The sequence below is a fragment of the Equus caballus genome, chromosome 14 (genome assembly GCF_041296265.1).
Source record: "Equus caballus isolate H_3958 breed thoroughbred chromosome 14, TB-T2T, whole genome shotgun sequence".
Classification (NCBI taxonomy): Eukaryota; Metazoa; Chordata; class Mammalia; order Perissodactyla; family Equidae; genus Equus; species Equus caballus.
Window position 1 is genome coordinate 83,060,732 of NC_091697.1, and position 17,369 is coordinate 83,078,100.

The following is a 17,369-nucleotide window of genomic DNA, read 5'->3' on the forward strand; positions in this document are numbered from 1 at the left end:
CCAGTGCCATCAGACACCAGATCTGCTTACTTTCCCTCGATTCCAGGCTACTCAAAAGCTACTTACTCTTCTCCCTCATCTTCCCAACACCTGAAAAAATACTAATTAATGAAAAATGTATGAAAGAGGATGGAAATAACTTCTTAAAATTTCAAGTCAGAGAAGAGAAAGAGTGCACACACTTTGGTTATAAAATTGATATTGCAATAGATAATAAACTACTTTCCCCAGACTATCCAGAGCTCGTTTAATGGGAGCAATTTTACTTATTTATTTATTTTTTTAATTTTTGGTGAGGAAGATTGGCCCTGAGCTAACATCTGTTGCCAATCTTCCTCTTTTTACTTGAGGAAGATTCGCCCTGAGCTAACATCTATTGCCAATCTTCCTCATTTTACTTGAGGAAGATTCGCCTGAGCTAACATCTGTTGCCAATCTTCCTCTTTTTACTTGAGGAAGATTCGCCCTGAGCTAACATCTGCACCAATCCTCCTCTATTTTTTATGTGGGTCACTGCCACAGCACTGCCACTGATGAGTGGTGTAGGTCAGGGCCTGGGAGCCAAAGTGGAGTGCACTAAACTTAACAACTAGGCCCCAAGGCCAACCCCATTAATGGGAGAAATTTTTAAAGGCTGTTCTGAAGTTCACAGTATGGCAGAATGGACTACAGCTCTGAGGCCTGACATGACTGGCTATTCTTTGGTTAGACACTAATGTAGACCTGTATTTCATCTGCAAAATTATGGAGTTGTAATATCTATATTATAGCTAAGGTTCTCTTCACCTCTATCCTGCGTCTGTTTGCTTCTCTATTTCAGCCTACTTAACAATCTCAAGTTTCCCAAGGAAAGGATTTACATCAGATTTATTGAGGTATCTTTCATTATTGCCAAAACTTAAAATGTATTTTATAAAAAAATTCTGTTGAGTGAATATGTCTTTAACCAGCTTGGTCTGCCTCAGTTACCAACTCAAGCTCTGAGTCCTCAGTTCCTTCTTTCTTTAAATTTGTTGTTCTTCTTGACCTTCTGCCATTTAAAAAAAATATATGTATTCTAACTCCTCAATGCATTTCCTTGTTTTTATGTTTCCTCTCTCTTTTTTCTTCTATGATTTGTTAGATGTTCTGCTCTTCATAGTATAATTATTGTTAATTTTTCCCCTTTATTTTTGTTCTTGATCATTCTAGTCTCTTGAATATTTTTTGTCACTCTTTTTATTCCCTTCCACCTTTTCTTTCTTTCCTCTAACACTTTCTCCTTTTTCTTTCCTTGCCTTTTTATCTCCTTTCCTCTTAAGGATGTGTTTTAAATTCAGTTTCATCTGCATTTTAAGAAAAGAATACTTTCTTCACCAAAAGTGCTCCTGGTATCACAGCTCTAAGCTCCCTCACCAAGAACGCCAAGTTCAGGAGGAAAGGGGTTCTGGGGCTTCCACATCCTTCTCTTCCCGGATTTACTCAATGGGCATATAACTATCATTTCTCACGAAGGGCTACAAGTATATGACCTATATGTCAGCCGGATCAAGTCAGTAAATACTCATGGCATGTGATCTATAGAGAGTGATGGAGGAAAGCGGAAGAGACATTCAACAACCAGTTCTGAGCTGATCAGGCAGAACAACTGAATCTCTTACCCAGTTAGGTAGTTTCAGCTACAAGTCAGAGAAAATCCAACTCAACCTGGTTGAAACAAGAAAGGCTAAGATAACTGAGAACTTCCTGAGTAGCAATGTCACCAAGTCCCTCTCTCCTTTCAGTCTCTCTGCAATGCCCTCTATGGCATTAGTTTTATTCCAGGCATGGTTCCTGTCACGAACTCAGAAGACCCGAGAACTAAAGACAGGTCTTTTGCTCACATGCAGCAGAAAATTGCATCCACAGCAAAGGTCCTAAGATTTGATTGCACTGGTCTAGGTCACACACATTCTTGTGGAAGGGGAGGTGCTACGCAGCCATTTGCTAGTCCTAGGCCATGTGCTCCCCCTCTGGATCCTTGGTAGACAGCTCCCGGGAACCACATGGTATCCAGGAAGGAGCAACAAGGGATTGCATGCTGGGAAGGCAACCAGCAAAAGTCCACTGCATGGGACAAAGCACAACACAGATAGTGCAAAATGACGTCATAATTTATTTAATGTATGTTCTTTTTCCATGGAGTTATTTTGATAATTATAAAATTATAAAAATGAGTTATAGCCACCAGAAGGACCTACAACTGGAATATACAGCTATGTACTGGGGGGCTTTGGGGAAAAGAAAAGGAAGAAAAAAAAAGAAGATAGGCAACAGATGTTAGCTCAGGTGCCAATCTTTCAAAAAAAAAGAGTTAAACATTTTATTTTATGAAAATGGAGCTCCTCTACGCTCTTTTATAATCAATTCCTCTAGGAAATCTTTCTGAGAATATTGACCCGAACACAGTTACCTATTAATATTATTGTTAAGTAATTTAAATGTTATTACTGTGAAATTATGAGAAGAAAACACAACAGGATAATGTATCACAACAAAAAACTATCTGAAAAAATAATATTCTTAACAGGAAAGACTGCTTAGAGATCAATTAATGGATGTGTTTTTTTTTTTTTTTAAGTAATATAAAGTCAGTTTAAGCAATAGGGGGAAAAATAACTTTTAAAAGTGAGAAGAGACAAGAAGAAACACACTTCACAAGTGAGCAACTGCCATTCTCTCCTATTCCCAATCTCATTACACTTCTTTTGACTAAATACTAACTAAAAAGCTTATGGAACTAAAGGCCAGAACACTAACAACCAAACATACAGAAAAGTCATCTTAGTCATTGATCATTTGGGGATGGGCAGGGGTGGGGGGTAGAGGGTCACTTTTACAATAGTGAAGTAGTTCTTTATAGATCGTTAGATAATACACAGGTACTCAAATAAAGGAATGTCAATCCTAGTTCCCCCACAAAGGACCATGTGTATTTTCCAGAGCTTCTAGATGTCAGTTTCAAAGGAATTCTCCTCAATAAGTAGAATACTTTTATTTTCTCAGTATTTAAAAAAAAGAAAAGAAAAATAGAATGTTCTCTGCAACAATGAGTCATCAGCCACTGCAGCTCTGTGACACCCAGGTCTGTCCATGTCTCTGCAGCCCTTCAAAAGAAGACGGCTATCTTTTCACGGCATGCATAAACCCCTGCACTGCCTGGCTGCACAGCATAATTAATTCTGGCCTTTTTATGCTTAATGAAACACCTTGCACACATGACAGCAGTGGGTTTGAGCTTCTTGTGTGTAACTAAAATAGGAAAGCCCTAGCAACAACCTAGTTCTACTCAAAAGGCTCTATAAGTCATGCTTTTATGAGGTCTGCCATTATTTCTGCAAAATATCTCTCTTATCACAAGAAAACCGTGCTAAAGAAACCTCACAATCAACCACCTGTATGAACAGTTTTCTTAACTTTTAAAAGTGTAGAATGTTTTGTTTTTCAAGTTCTTGGCAATAACCACATGCTTTTATTTCTCAACTTGTGGCTGTGATAGAAGGGTATTTAAACAAGGTAATCTCTTAGATGTAACTGCTCGATATCATTCCCCTTTATTAGAATAATTTTTCAAATATTAATACATACTTACATGCTGCATTACACAGGCTATTACTCCACTGAGAATTCCAAATCATAAATATTCAAGGTTCCATTTCAAAACACAAATAACAATTTGAGCAAACTTTTTAAAAAGAAAGTTAACTGAAAGACTTACCTTGAAAGATTTATTCCTCTTTATAACACTCAACTATTCTGGCCCTATCTGAGGAGTCTTGAAAGCAAATGCCTACTTTTAAAGAAGTTACTCCTGCTGTAAAATCACTTTCTTTCCTTTAATTATGGATTGTATACAGAAAAGTAAATAATGAAATAGAGAATTTCTCTCACCTGTTTAGGTGTGACTCCAGGCATGCGAATATCCAATGCAAAATCTGATGAATCAATAGGAATGACTGGTCTGGTGGTACCAAGACATTCATTGGAAAATGGTCTGGTAGTTTCTTTAAACCTTAAAAAAGAAGGTAATTTCAATATTTTTGAACATAATGGAATCTTAACTTGACATGAGAAAAAAAAAAGGAATTCTAGGACTTTGAGATTAAAAATTATTGACTTAGACCCAACGAAAAGATGTGATGACTATATAATGCTCTAAAACATACTCAGAGCTGCATTTGATTGTCCAAAAGCAATATATGCCCAACTTGTAAACAAAATATAATCAAAGCAACCTAGCAGGCTACATTTACAACTCGATTCAATAAAATCTTGTCAAAATATATACTTGTTTCTAGTTAATGAAAAGAGAGAATTAATAAATTAGAGATTATCACTGGCCTGCCAATTTTCTAATGGCAAAAATATTAACTAAGACCCAGTAAAATTTTTGCAACTATTTCATGAGTGTCCAGTATTTCTAGTCAGAAACAAAAAAAACAAGGATAATATTGCTAAAAGGCAGAGCTGAATGGGGGGGGGGGGAGGAACGACTGTGATGTGAATTACAAATATACAAGTGCATAAATATTTAATATGGTAATTATGAGGAGTGTGTATACAGCTCAATGTTTTCTCCTGATCTATTACAGTCCATGATCTGCTTCTCCCCATCACTTGTCTTGATATTTTATTCTTTGAGCTGTTATAAACAAGAAGGCATTCAAGTCTAAATGACTATATTGCAGTTTCTGAAACATTTCCCCAAGAGGGAGCGATTAGTATTGGAAATCACAACTTCTAATTGGAGTTTCGAAAGCCAGTGCAGCTTGGCTACAAAACAGTGGGCTTCTTCTGTCAAGGGGACTTTACAAGAACTTACTGTGCTAAAATTCCAAGTCGTTTCAGCAAAGTAAATCAACCTTGTATATTTCTCCAACACTCTGGTTCGTAAAAGTGATTACCTTTTTCAACAGCATGCACAGAAACCATCCAAACAACATTTCGCCTGTTCAAAAAAAAAAAAAAACACAAAACACCCACCTCTTAAAGACAGAAAGTGGGCTTCTGAAACCCAAACAGCTGCTCTGAAAAACAAGGAGGAGAACTAGCAGGCTACGAAGGCCAGCCATGTCCACGCCGCTCCGGCCCCGCCGGGAGGGGACCGGGCAGCGCAGCGCTGGGCTGGGGCCGGCGGTCGGGCAGCGGCCGCTACTTCATGGCCGGGGCGCGGCGGGCGTCCTGCGGCGGCCACACACCATCTGCCTGCGAGAGCAGCGAGCTGGACGAGGCGAGGTGCCTGGATCACGAGCGGCAGGCAGAAACCCGTGGGAAGGCGGTACTTTTGTCCGGTCGGCAAGCGGAAGCTTTCCTCCCTCCAGAGCAGCTATTTCGCCCTGCTGCTGGGGCTAGACGTGCGGGTTCCTTACGGCTCGGGAATGACAGGGGCTGTGAGGCATATCACACAAACCCGCGTCAGTCATCATTCAGAACCTGCAAAAATAGAAGCAGATAATGGATGACTAACACATTACAGCATTTGTCCTCAGCAAATCCCAGTTGAGGTTCTTTAATACAATAGTAGTTTCACAAGCTTGAGCCCAAGCCTGGAAAATGCTGGTCTGTTGATCTCCCTCCCCTACGACCAGCCCCCAAGATTTCACAAACCCTCACTGCCCCTGTTCTACCTTTTGCTCCGTCTTCCTCCCTCACACCCACTCTCTTCTTTTCTTTTCCTACTTCTTCCCCCCTTTCCCTCACATCCGCCCCCCTCTCTGGATTTCTTCTCCTTACTTCCTATATCACTCCTTTCTATCATCAAAAACGCGCTTAATACCTCTGCGGAATGTAAACAAAGTTACTCACACAAATGACAGGCTAAGGCACAGGAAAGAAAACAACTAAGAGGCAGAGACAAAGCACTTGGATACAACAGTAATCAGATAGAAAAAGACTTTGAGAACAAAGGCATCATATATATGCATCACAGAGCTACAGATCTAAAAAGGAAGATACCCCCCCACCCCCGCCAGGAATGATCACCACAGAAGAAATTGCCAAGTTCTCAATTATTTTAAAACAAACCCAAATGTACAGCTAATGTGATAGATGAAACGTAAATGCCTATCTAAAAATCCTGCATCCAACATACAAAATAATAATTTCTTACTAATAAGGCATGCCTCCCAAAAGACATTCTTTCCTAAAGTTTGGAGATTTACAATGCAATGCAATGAGAAACAGTAGGGAGAATCTCAGCTAGTCCCCAAAGGACTTTTATCACAAACCGTATGATGGAGAACTTCACATTCATATAAATGAGAGGCCATGCAGAAGGAGTGCAACATCTCAACATTTTATGAAGAGGACTCAACTAGGCTAAATGTTAAAATATGCATGTTTGACTTGTGGTGCTGAACATATTTCAGACTGTGTATCAAGTTTGTAAATTTTAGTCAGAAGGCATTATTTTAAAATGTATCATTTGCAATGTAAAGATACCTCCAAAGAAAAAGATTCTTTAAAGGTTTATTTTAATCACTAATTACAAACATTGTCGGGAAATCTCAAATAAATCCATTGGCCAGATGAATAATGGTAAAAAGCAAAAATTAGTAAGATGATATAGAAGTGCTCCATAATAATACATTAGCCTCTAAATTATCCTCTGGAAGTCACAAGATAGTGAAGCTAATCTAAAAAAAACAAAAGCAAACCAAAAAAAACCCCGAAACTAAAACAAAGAAAAAAGCATGAACTAAAATTAAATGTGAAGACTTCATGGTCAATGCTTTCTAGAAGAAACAGACCTTGAACCAAATATAAACATAACATGATTGAAAATCCAGCCAACCCAAGGATGCTTGAGGTTCACCAGCACCCAAGGACCGCAGTTAATTTACATAAGCAATGACATTTTTAAAAGACTGATGATATTTGTTTGAACTTTCCCTTTGGCTTGCTCTTTGAACTTTCAGCAACAAAACGCTTCAGCTTTGTCTGATTCCAGGGGGTAAGGGAAAGAACTCCTTATGAGGGAAGAGAAACAGTTGGCCTGAAGGCTATGCTATTGCCTTTGCTAGCACCAACGTATAATCTCGTCTAATGACAACACTTAACACTCCCCAAAGTTCTTTTTTTAAAAAAGAATATATGTGAAGAAAGGATTATATTTTATTGTTTCATGCAGGACAGGATTCAAGGACAGTCCTTCCAGCTGGCAGGGAGATTTGGTATTATACAAACACTTGAAAACAAATTTAGTATTAAAATTCTCTAACAGGAACGCATCCTTAAGTACTAGCCTTTGAAAAAAAATTCCGCTTATCTCTTTGATTGATTTTATTACCTTTGATGTCCCTAAACCGCCCACTAAAAGAAAAGGGAACTGAAGTTGTGGGTAGAAGCAAAGTTGATATTTGCAGCCATGAACAGAACAGAACAAAAGGGCTTAAAGGAATGAAAGCTAATTATGCCTCTTGGTTCTTGATGCCTCGTAAACAAAATCCAAGTCATTATATGAAGAAAATCATGTCTAACCATTTCATTTGTTATTTTACAATTCCTGATAACTGTGGAATATATAATATTAAAATCTCGGTAGTCTTCTTATTTAGGATTTTTAAAATTCAAAATATATTTCCCTGAGAGAATTGATTCACTCATCCAGAAGACACACCTCATTTCATATTCTGTACAAAATATTGTAATATATGTTGGGGTTTTATAAAATGAATAAAATTAAAAGAGAATATAGTCCACTAAGGGAGATGAGGACTTGATATAATTAATATTAGGTATGTTTAGAATGTACTAGAAAGGACTCAGGGAATTTTGAGGAAGGAAAGATCATTTCAACCTTCAAGAAGAGGGTAATAAAAGCGAGAAAGGTTGGAAGGGGTTGGGTTTCCACTGTGGGAGATGGACATGCGCATTCCATGTGCAGGGAAGGGCAGGCGAACAGAAGCCCAGGTGGGGAGCAGAGGATGTGTTTGAAAAACAAGCAATAAATGTTCTGCCTCCCAGACTCAAGCTGCACACTCAGATTTACTACTTTATTTGTAATACAAAGCAAATATTCTGTTTACATATCTATAAATTCTTCAGTAAGAATGATATATAGTTTATACCTGTAAGAATATTAATTCCAAAAGCAGTACTATTAGGCAGTAAGTACAGCGTAATTCAGAGGACCATAAAACCAACTTGGCTTTTACAAAGTGGGCAGTCCATTTCTTCTAATTTTCATTTGAAAAAAGAAAACAAAAACAAAGTTGAAATTTGTAATTGGTCAAAGAATCAAATAAAGATATTGGTCATTCATTCATTGATCATTTATTCAACAAGAGAGAAACAGTATGGTATAGTGGCTAAAAGCTTGTATACTGAAGAAAAACCGCCTAGACTCCTGGCTCCACCAGTTGTTAGTCTTGTGAAACTGGGCAAGTACCAAGCCTCTCCTTGCTTCAGTTTCCTCATCTACAAAACGGAAATAACCCTATTACCTATCTCATAGGGTTGTTACAAGGAATCAATGAATTAATAGCCTTGAACCAGTGCCACACACATAATAAACGTTTGTTATTACTGTTGTCGTAACAAATATTTACTGAGTACCTAAGACTATCTTAATGCTGGGGATGGTGATAATCAGGACAAGCTCCCACTCTTATAGCAATTACTTTCTAGTGGGAGAAAAAACAAATAAAAATAACTGCTAAATTATAAATTCTATTATCTTTTAAGGAGATTTTACGTGCTTTCCTAGAATGACTTGCGATTAAACTGATTAAAGGATGCACATCCGTTCACATAGCAATTAGACTCTAGGGATTTCTTTTTGGGCAAAAATTGAACAAGGCCACAAATATGTTTCTAAGGATATTTACTAGCATTGTTCATATTAACAAAGAACTGGATGTTTATATAGCAAAGAACTGGAATCAATTTAAATGCCATCAATAGGAGATGGTAAAAACATCATTTTTGTTGGACACAAAAACTTGAATACTATGCATACCTTTTAAAATGGACAAGATGCATCTATTTTTGTGGGCAAGGTCACATTCTATGACATATTTTTTTCTTTTTGCATAATCTTGAAAAATGTTTAAACAATCTCAAACTTACAGACATGTTGCAAGTACAGTATAAAGAACTCTTTTTCTTTAATCATTTGAAAGTAAATTGGTGACCTGATGCCTTATTGCCCCTGAATATTTTAGTGTATATTTCCTAAAGTACATTCCACTACATAACCACCATACAGCCATCAAAATAAAAATATCCACACTGACACATTACTATCATCTAATCCTCAGTCTCCAAACTTTGCCAACTGTCCCAGTAATGTGCTTGAGAGAAGAAGAATCCTGTTCAGAATCAAGCGTTGAATGTAAAGTTGTCATGACTCTAGTCTTCTTCACTTTGGAGCAGTTTCTCAGTCTGTCTTTAATTTTTATGACCTTGATCGTATTGAAGATTACAGGCCAGTTATTTTGCAGCATTTCTCTCAATTAGAGTCTGTTTCCTCTCGACTAGATTCAGCCTATTTAGCTCTGGCCAGAATATTGCAGAAACGATGCTGTGTTCTCACTGCATCTGTGTTAGCTGTCCATTCCTGCATATCAAATCACCCCAAAACTTAGTGGTCGAAAACACTGAACATTATCTTGCATAGTTTCTGAGCATCAGGAAAAAGAGTGGTTTAGCTAGGTGGTTATTTCATGAGGTTGCAGTCTCTCATGAGGCTGCAATCAAGATATTGGCAAGGGCTGCAGTCATCTGACGGCTTAACTGGGGCTGGAGGATTTACTTGCAAAGTGGCTCACTCACATAGCTGGCAAATTAGTGCTGGCTGTTGGCAGAAATGTTTCCTCACTATGTGACCCTCTATGTAGGGCTTCTTGAGTGTCCTCACAACATGGCAGCTGGCTTCTGCCACAGTGAGCAGTATCTTTTAGGACCTAGCATCAGAAGTCACACACCATCATTTCTGTAATATCCTATCAGTTACACAAGTCAGCTTCATTCAGTGTGGACAAAGACTACCCACCGGCATGAATACTAGGGGTGAGGATCATCTTCTTGGAAGCTGGCTGCCTATCACAACATCTTATTAGATGGCATGCAATTTTGATTTGTCTCATTACTGTTGGTGTTAACTTTGATCTTTTGATTAAGGTGGTGTCTTCCAGGCTTTTCCACTGTAAAGTTACTATTTTTCCCTTAGTAACTAATGCTATTTCTTTTGGTGGAGAGGTTATTTTTGACTTTATAAATACTCCATTTTTTAGCAAAATTTCATTTTATTAATTTATTACATCATAATAGACTCTTGGTGTCCTATTTTATTCAATGGATTTTAATGTCATTAATTGTATTTATTTATATTACTTACTTTGACTCTCAAATTGCCTCAGTTGTGGCCCCTTCAGGCTAGGTTTTGTGTCCTTTTGACACGCCCAGCATCCTTTAAGCACTTCCTTGCTTTTTGCCTCCTCTCCCAGCTGGGCTCAAAACCCTGCACCAGGCCTTTCTCTTTGTGCTATCTTCCTCCCACATGGTCGTTGTTGACACTTTACTCTGGGCTGCCCACACACGTGGATGCCATCTTCACCTGTTTGGGCTGTGACACCCCATGCCAGGCCATCAACCCTACCACGCTGATGCCCTCCTTACTCCACATGTGCTCCAAAGCCCATGCCAGGCCACTCTTCCTGAATGCCTACCTTGCTCTGCCCCATATAACACCTTTAGGACTGAATAGTTTAGGAAGAGAAAAGAAAGACATTAATTTTTAAAAAATCAAATTATAGAACAGTATACACATGTATTTAAAAATCTGAAGTAATATAACTCAACTGTATTTGTATTGGTTTTCTATGGAGATAGGTAGAAAAGAAAGGGGAACTTTCACTTTCCATTTATACACTTACAGTCTTTCAGTTTTCACAAGCTTATATTACTTCTGTAACCAGAAGAAAATAGGGATATATATATTTTTCAATATTTTATTGAATGTGGCTCTACAGATTTCAATTTATATGTTAATTTCTATCTGTTAGGTGATGTTCTGAAAAATGGATAACTCTCCTTCTTTTGCTTGGCAAGAACTTTAAAAACTAAATTTTATGGTGGTTATATAGCTGTAAGGCAGGGTTTCTCAAGCTTAGCACTAGCAACATTTTGGGCTGGATAATTTTTCGTTGTAGGGGACTGTTCTGTGCATTACGGGATATTTAACAGCATCGCTGGACTCTACCCACTAGACACCAGTAACACTTCCTTCAGTTGTGACAACTAAAAATGTCTCCAGACAATCGCCCTAGTTGAGAATCACTGTTGAAATATGTTTCATTAAAGATGAAATTTAATTTGTAAATCAAATGTGATGTAATTCCCTTGAAATATATACAACGAGACATATATCGCTAGGTAAGTGTTTGCCAATACGGAGCTTCTAAAGAATGGGAAAGTAGTAATCATAACAGCAAGTAACATTTATTGACTTATACACCGGGCATTAACTTTATGCATATTGTCTCATGGAATTTTTAAGACTTTGAGGCACCGGTTATTATTCCCATTTTATAGATGAAGGATCTAAGGCTTAGGAAAATTAATTAACTTGCTCTGATTATACAATGGTAGAGCAAGGATTCAAATCCTGGCTTATGGAATGCAGAATCTGTTCTCTTAATTTATATTCTTCAACACAAAACAGACTTTCCACATTCACACAGGATGTTTTCTTCAAGTATAACAAATAGGCAAATCGTCCAACTATCATTTTATTGTAAAATAGTAATAGCCAATGTTTATTGAGCAATTACTATGTGCTAGGCACTGTGGTAATAAGCATTGTACATAGATTAGCTCATCTGAATCCTCAAGGCAACTCTGTGGAATTCGTACCACTATCGTTCCCATTTTACTGAAGTGGAAACTGGCCACAGAGAGAATTGGTAACTTGCCCTGGGTACACAGCCAGGATATAAACACAGGCAATCTGACGCCACAGTTGAAGCCCTTAGCTACTCAGCTATAAATGCCATCTAGTCATTTTTTCATTCACATATTAGGAAGCACTGACATTTCTTCTACAACCTTACTAACATTACTTATTTCACTAACTCAGAAGTAACAAGCTAAAGATCTACGATTAGGGTCCAAATCTGGTCTAAAAGTAGGTTTTGTTTGGCTTGCAAGAATTTTTCCCAACTCCTCTCCTGAATTTCAATCCTGAGTAAACATTTCAAAATGAAAAGATTTCACATAAAGTGTCTCTTGAAGTGTTGTAAAATCTTGCATCACTGGACCTACATTTCCACATGGCAATAGTTATCTGAGCCAAGTAGCATCTTCCTTTTTAGACAGGGTCAGCAATCTAAAGACTGCCACAGTCCCCACTGCTCCCTATTTACTCTCCAATCCTCAGGCCAGGAGTAACTGTTGAAACTGCCATTCATCACTGAGGTGCAACTGTCATCATCTGTCTGTCCATTTGTTTTTTATACATTTGGCCAGCTTATGTCATTAGTGTTGTGATCCCAGAGATACCCTTTTTTTTATGTAAAAGACAAACTTCATCCTATATGTAGCATAGAGTTTGACACATTTAGATATAATAAGTTGCTGCTGCTTCTCTTTTTTCCTAAGGCTCTCTTCATTAGCAAGACACCCAAACTGAATGGCATTTCCTGCATGTCAATTGGTTTGCGACTCATCTCTTGTAACATGGAGCCAATTTGAGGTATCCTTCCCTTGCAAGTCAAAGTTGGCTGGGTACCTATTAGAATATATATGTTAAAAAATCTCAGGGGTGCCATTCAGCATATGATTCTACAGCAATAAGAACTTGCCAAGAGTAACAAATTTTATTATATTTTTTTGCTTTCCATGATCAGTACCAGATGCCCTTTAAATACGTCCATTAGTCATCAAATTGTCCAGTCCTGTAAATACTTCCATGGGGAAAAAAACAAGAGACATTATTCTTAATTAGATTTCTCAGCTTTGACGAATACAAATGTTACTTCATAACACATGTATCTAAATTCAGGGCTAGCATATTTTAATGCAAGATAAAACAGATCCCTGAGTTCCAATCAGCATACGTCTTTTCATTCTAAGGACTGCACTGGTAAGTTCTCAGGAGACTAGTGCACTGCACAGAAAAGCATGAACTATTACGGATGAAGTCAGAGCGGTAGAACGGCTCCTTTGTATGCTAGTCATTTGCCCACCAGGTATCTTATTTATTTATAAGCTCAGAACGTCACATAGAATTTTGTTTCAGAAGTAGAGCACAAAGCACTCTGTAGCCATCACCTCCTTTCTCCTTGAAACAGACTTGTTGAGCAGGGAGGAGCCGGCCATCAGCCCCGTCCTGCAGAGACATTTAGCAAGGCGGAGAACCCTCTGTGATTTCTCTCCCAACTCGTGAGGCAAGTCAGAGATGAGGGCCTAAATTTACTGGCTATCTCCTCAATGCGCCACTTCACAAATCAATACACTCTCTTTTTCCTCTTCAGTGAAGTTTTCGAGGAACTAGTTTGAAACTAAGACCCAAGACCTGACTAAATTTCAAATGTCTGGTTTGGTTTTTTTCAATAAAGTGCGAATCATTGAATGAGCCACTGATTTAGATATGGAAAGACCTTTCGTATTAACTTTGTAATGCTTCCTTTGTGGGTCTCTGCATTATTTTCTTCTACTTTTAAGAACAAGTTGGTATAGAATGGAGGGTGGGAGGGTATTGCATTTAAGTGCAAATATTTAGTGCCAGGCACCGGGTTTAGATGAATGTGGTCCGAAAGTGGGGATCTGCCTTTCCTACTGTCTTTCCTGCAATTAATCAACACATTTTTTTATGAGATGTCCTCTTTTGCAGGGATTTTTTTCCCTGTTTATGATTTCACATCGTTAGGTATAGTTATTCCGGAAGCATTTTAAGACATGTTTTGTTAAATGCCTCCCAGTGACTTCAGAGGCAGGAGCTATTAACTTCACATGAAACCTGGCTCAGATCCATAACACTGCAGTTACAAAATAAGTATTCTTTTTCCTGATAAGAAAAAATCTACAGGAAATGTCTAGATTTTCACTCCAAAATAACTCTTGTGCTACTCACACAGAAGCATTTTCTCCACAGCAGAATCAATTTCAAATGATTCTTATGTTTTCCATTTCAAATGTTCAAATCCTTACAATAAAATGCCCATAAACGTACCCTTTTGTATTATAAAAGTTTTGCTATCCTTTTCTTTAAGCCTCTCAGCTGTATAATTACAGTACTTAAAGTGGAATCTATAATCATATAATGCTATTATATAATTGAAAAACTTATGGGAATTTTTCTTAAAGATCACGAAAGAATGTCAAAATATTCTCTCATTTATATAATTCTGCTCAATTGAGTTTATAGTAACCTAGAGGGAGTCTATAAAATATACTCCACAAACTGCCCCTCAATCCATCTTAACTATATAATTTGAAAGTCATTAACAAAAGGAACACAGTTGCTTAAAAACATTTTAATGTCTTTTAGTTCAGGCTAGAGAGGCTACAATAAAATTTAGCTTAATCATAAGAAGACAATTTGAATTTTTAAATATGCAATTCAACACTGAAAGAAGTACAATGTACTGAAGTAGCTTATATTCAGATATTTTAATTTCTAGTCTATAGTAATAATAGTTTTCTTTGATCTGCGTCCCCAAACTCCCCACGAATGATCAATGAAGAGCTTCATAATTTTCTTCTGGCTGAAAAGGATCAAAGCATTCTCATGTTTGCTAGAACTCTTTGATACTGCTACACAAACAGGTGGTGAATTTATTTCATAGCTATGAAACTGGTTCTTGCTGTCTCGAGCTTTGGAAGAAGTGGGTTATTTTAACAAGATGCTTATGGACTGGCTTGCTCTTCCCCAATTTTTAATCTTCTTAACAAGGTTTCCCACAGCGATTTGCACTACACCCTGGAACTGAAACGAAAGCTGAAAAAAGATGAGGCCCATGATCCTCCCGGCTTGAGAGAATATACCGAGTGTGGTCCCAGTGGTATCATTCCAAGGAACCGAGCATGCCCAGTTGATTTTATTTGCCTTCTCTCTCCAATTATTGAAGGTATATGCCCGAAACTTGACTTATATCATAACTAAAAGTTGAGTTTTTAGGTCACAGAAAAATGTGGAAAAGCCAAAATGTGTTTGCCAATTTTAACAAAAAGAAAGCAACCCACAGGCAGTATAATATGGAGAATTGGTTCCCATCTTTGAAGTACAAAAATCTCTTCTTAAAATCACAAGATTTCATGGACCTATACACTATAATAATGTTATTATTAATAATTAAAGTAATATTCAATAATTACTGAGTATGTGCTATATGCCAGGCAGCATTTTAAGTACTTTTTCATGTATTATTTCATTAAGTTCTCACAACAACCTACGAGCTATGTATAGTATCATCTCTATTTTACAGATGAAGAAATAGAGGCACGGGGAGATTAAGGAACTTGCTTGACATTGACATTGGCTGATTTCAGAGGCAAGAGCTATTAACAGCCAGGCTACACTTGATGGAGGCTGTACTTCTGGGATTTGTTTATTAAGAAAACATGTAGAGCCCACATAAACTATTGCCGACGCAGTAGTGCTTTTAAATGAATATGTGGTATTTTATACCACTTACAACTAAAGTCCATAGTACACGTAAGTGGAAGACATGTTTCACATTGCACAACTCTTGCCTCTTGCCAGTGATTCGAGGTTCCACCGCAAATCTCCCTCCCCCAGTGGGTTCTGACCCAATAGGTGGAGACCACGGTATAAAATGGAGGGTGCAGACTTGAACTTAAAATCAGAAATCATGGTTCTAAGTCCCATTTTAGGGATTCATTTCACATTTCTGGTCTTTGCTTCCCTCCTGTATAAATAGCGGGTATTGATAACTGCACTAAGGGGTACAGGGAGAAACAAAATACTCTGACAAACAAATTCTGAAAAGAGTGAAATGCCATAGAAATATAAGTTCTTATTAGTGGTGCAGGTTCAGCTTGATCAATCGATAAAATTTTAAGTATTCCTTTTACTTTTTAAAATTTCACACTATTCATTCTGAATCTACTAACGTTCAGAGTACTATGATTTCTTCAGATGGCAGAGAGTGTACAATTATCACTGAAGAGTAAGGAAAAAAACTAAAAAATCCAAATTCAAACACTCTTCCTAACACTAAAAATAAAAGCAAAAACAGTAACTGTCATTCAGCAAAAAATCATTTGAAGCACGCACCACTGATCAGGAATAACAATTTATATTTCAAGGGAATTACCAATGTTCTGCCAAGATTATTAGGAAACATTTATTGGGTACAGGTACTGGCACTGACAGGTATTGTATGTCACTGCCTTAAGTTTGTGGTACAAGACTTAAGGAAACTAGATAGAAGGCAGGCTCTCAGAACCAACGGCCCAAAGAAACCAGATGGAGAGGTGAATAACATGCATTTGTATTCCAAAAGCACTTAGATACTTTCTGGAAAAAAAGAAATATAAAATGGTAGACCCAATTAGGTGCTTGGGATTTAAACGTGACAAATAGATCCTTCTAGTAACACTTGCCTATGTCTTTATAAGAGTATTGATAAGAAATGTAAGTTATTGTTACCAAAGCATTTTAAAGATGAAATGTGCTATATGACTAAGGACTACACAAGTACTAAATGCTATATGAGTAATCAGTTTTACTACTATTTACTTGATTCTATTGAATTTAATATATATTCCGAAAAGAGAGATTATGTGAATTGCTTTGCTGAAAGATGGTTCTTTTGGAATGGATTTTCTTTTTCAGCTTTTGAAACAGAATTTTAAAAGTTGGTAGATATGCACAAATTTTACTTTTTAAAAATTTGCTTCCCATTATAATGAATATCGATTATCATAAAGTTAAATCTCTCTTTCAAATAGTAAAGAAATCATGCAGATAAAAAAACTTTGGTCATGATACAGCTAACTCATGACAATATATAAAACTTGATAAAGCAAATTACTGGATTACTTCCAGTCCAGTAATTCCACCGAAAGACTGTTATCTCTTTTGAAATGGCATATTCCTAAAGATTTGGTAAATATAGAAACCAAATAGAAAAAATAGGACCTTAAGCCTTTAAATGTAGTATTCGTAAAGGTGCAACGCTATAGATTTCGTAGCAATCATATTTATTGTTACTTTAAAACACATTAAGGTCATCATCAAACATTTTAAAATTCTATTGGACTAAATAAAACTATAAAATAATCAGTGGCTCCCATAATCAGCCCTGAGGTACATCAGAATGTACTTAAAAGAAGCTGATCATTTTATCTTTCAATATGATTTTCAGGGAAATTTATGTCTCTAT

The 17,369-nt window shown here is 37.2% G+C and overlaps 1 protein-coding gene across 51 annotated transcripts in view; it reads right to left on the reverse strand.

Moving 5' to 3' along the window:
• PAM (peptidylglycine alpha-amidating monooxygenase) overlaps positions 1 to 17,369 on the reverse strand; it is a 274,367-nt gene that overhangs the window by 142,776 nt on the left and 114,222 nt on the right. For 38 of the 51 annotated variants that reach the window (XM_070232839.1, XM_070232848.1, XM_070232845.1 and 35 more), the window contains 2 exons: positions 5,002 to 5,451; positions 3,910 to 4,030 (listed from right to left, as the gene is read on the reverse strand). In XM_070232839.1, the coding sequence (XP_070088940.1) occupies positions 3,910 to 4,030; positions 5,002 to 5,090 (210 nt within the window). In that variant the 5' untranslated portion in view covers positions 5,091 to 5,451. 51 annotated transcript variants of the gene reach the window in all.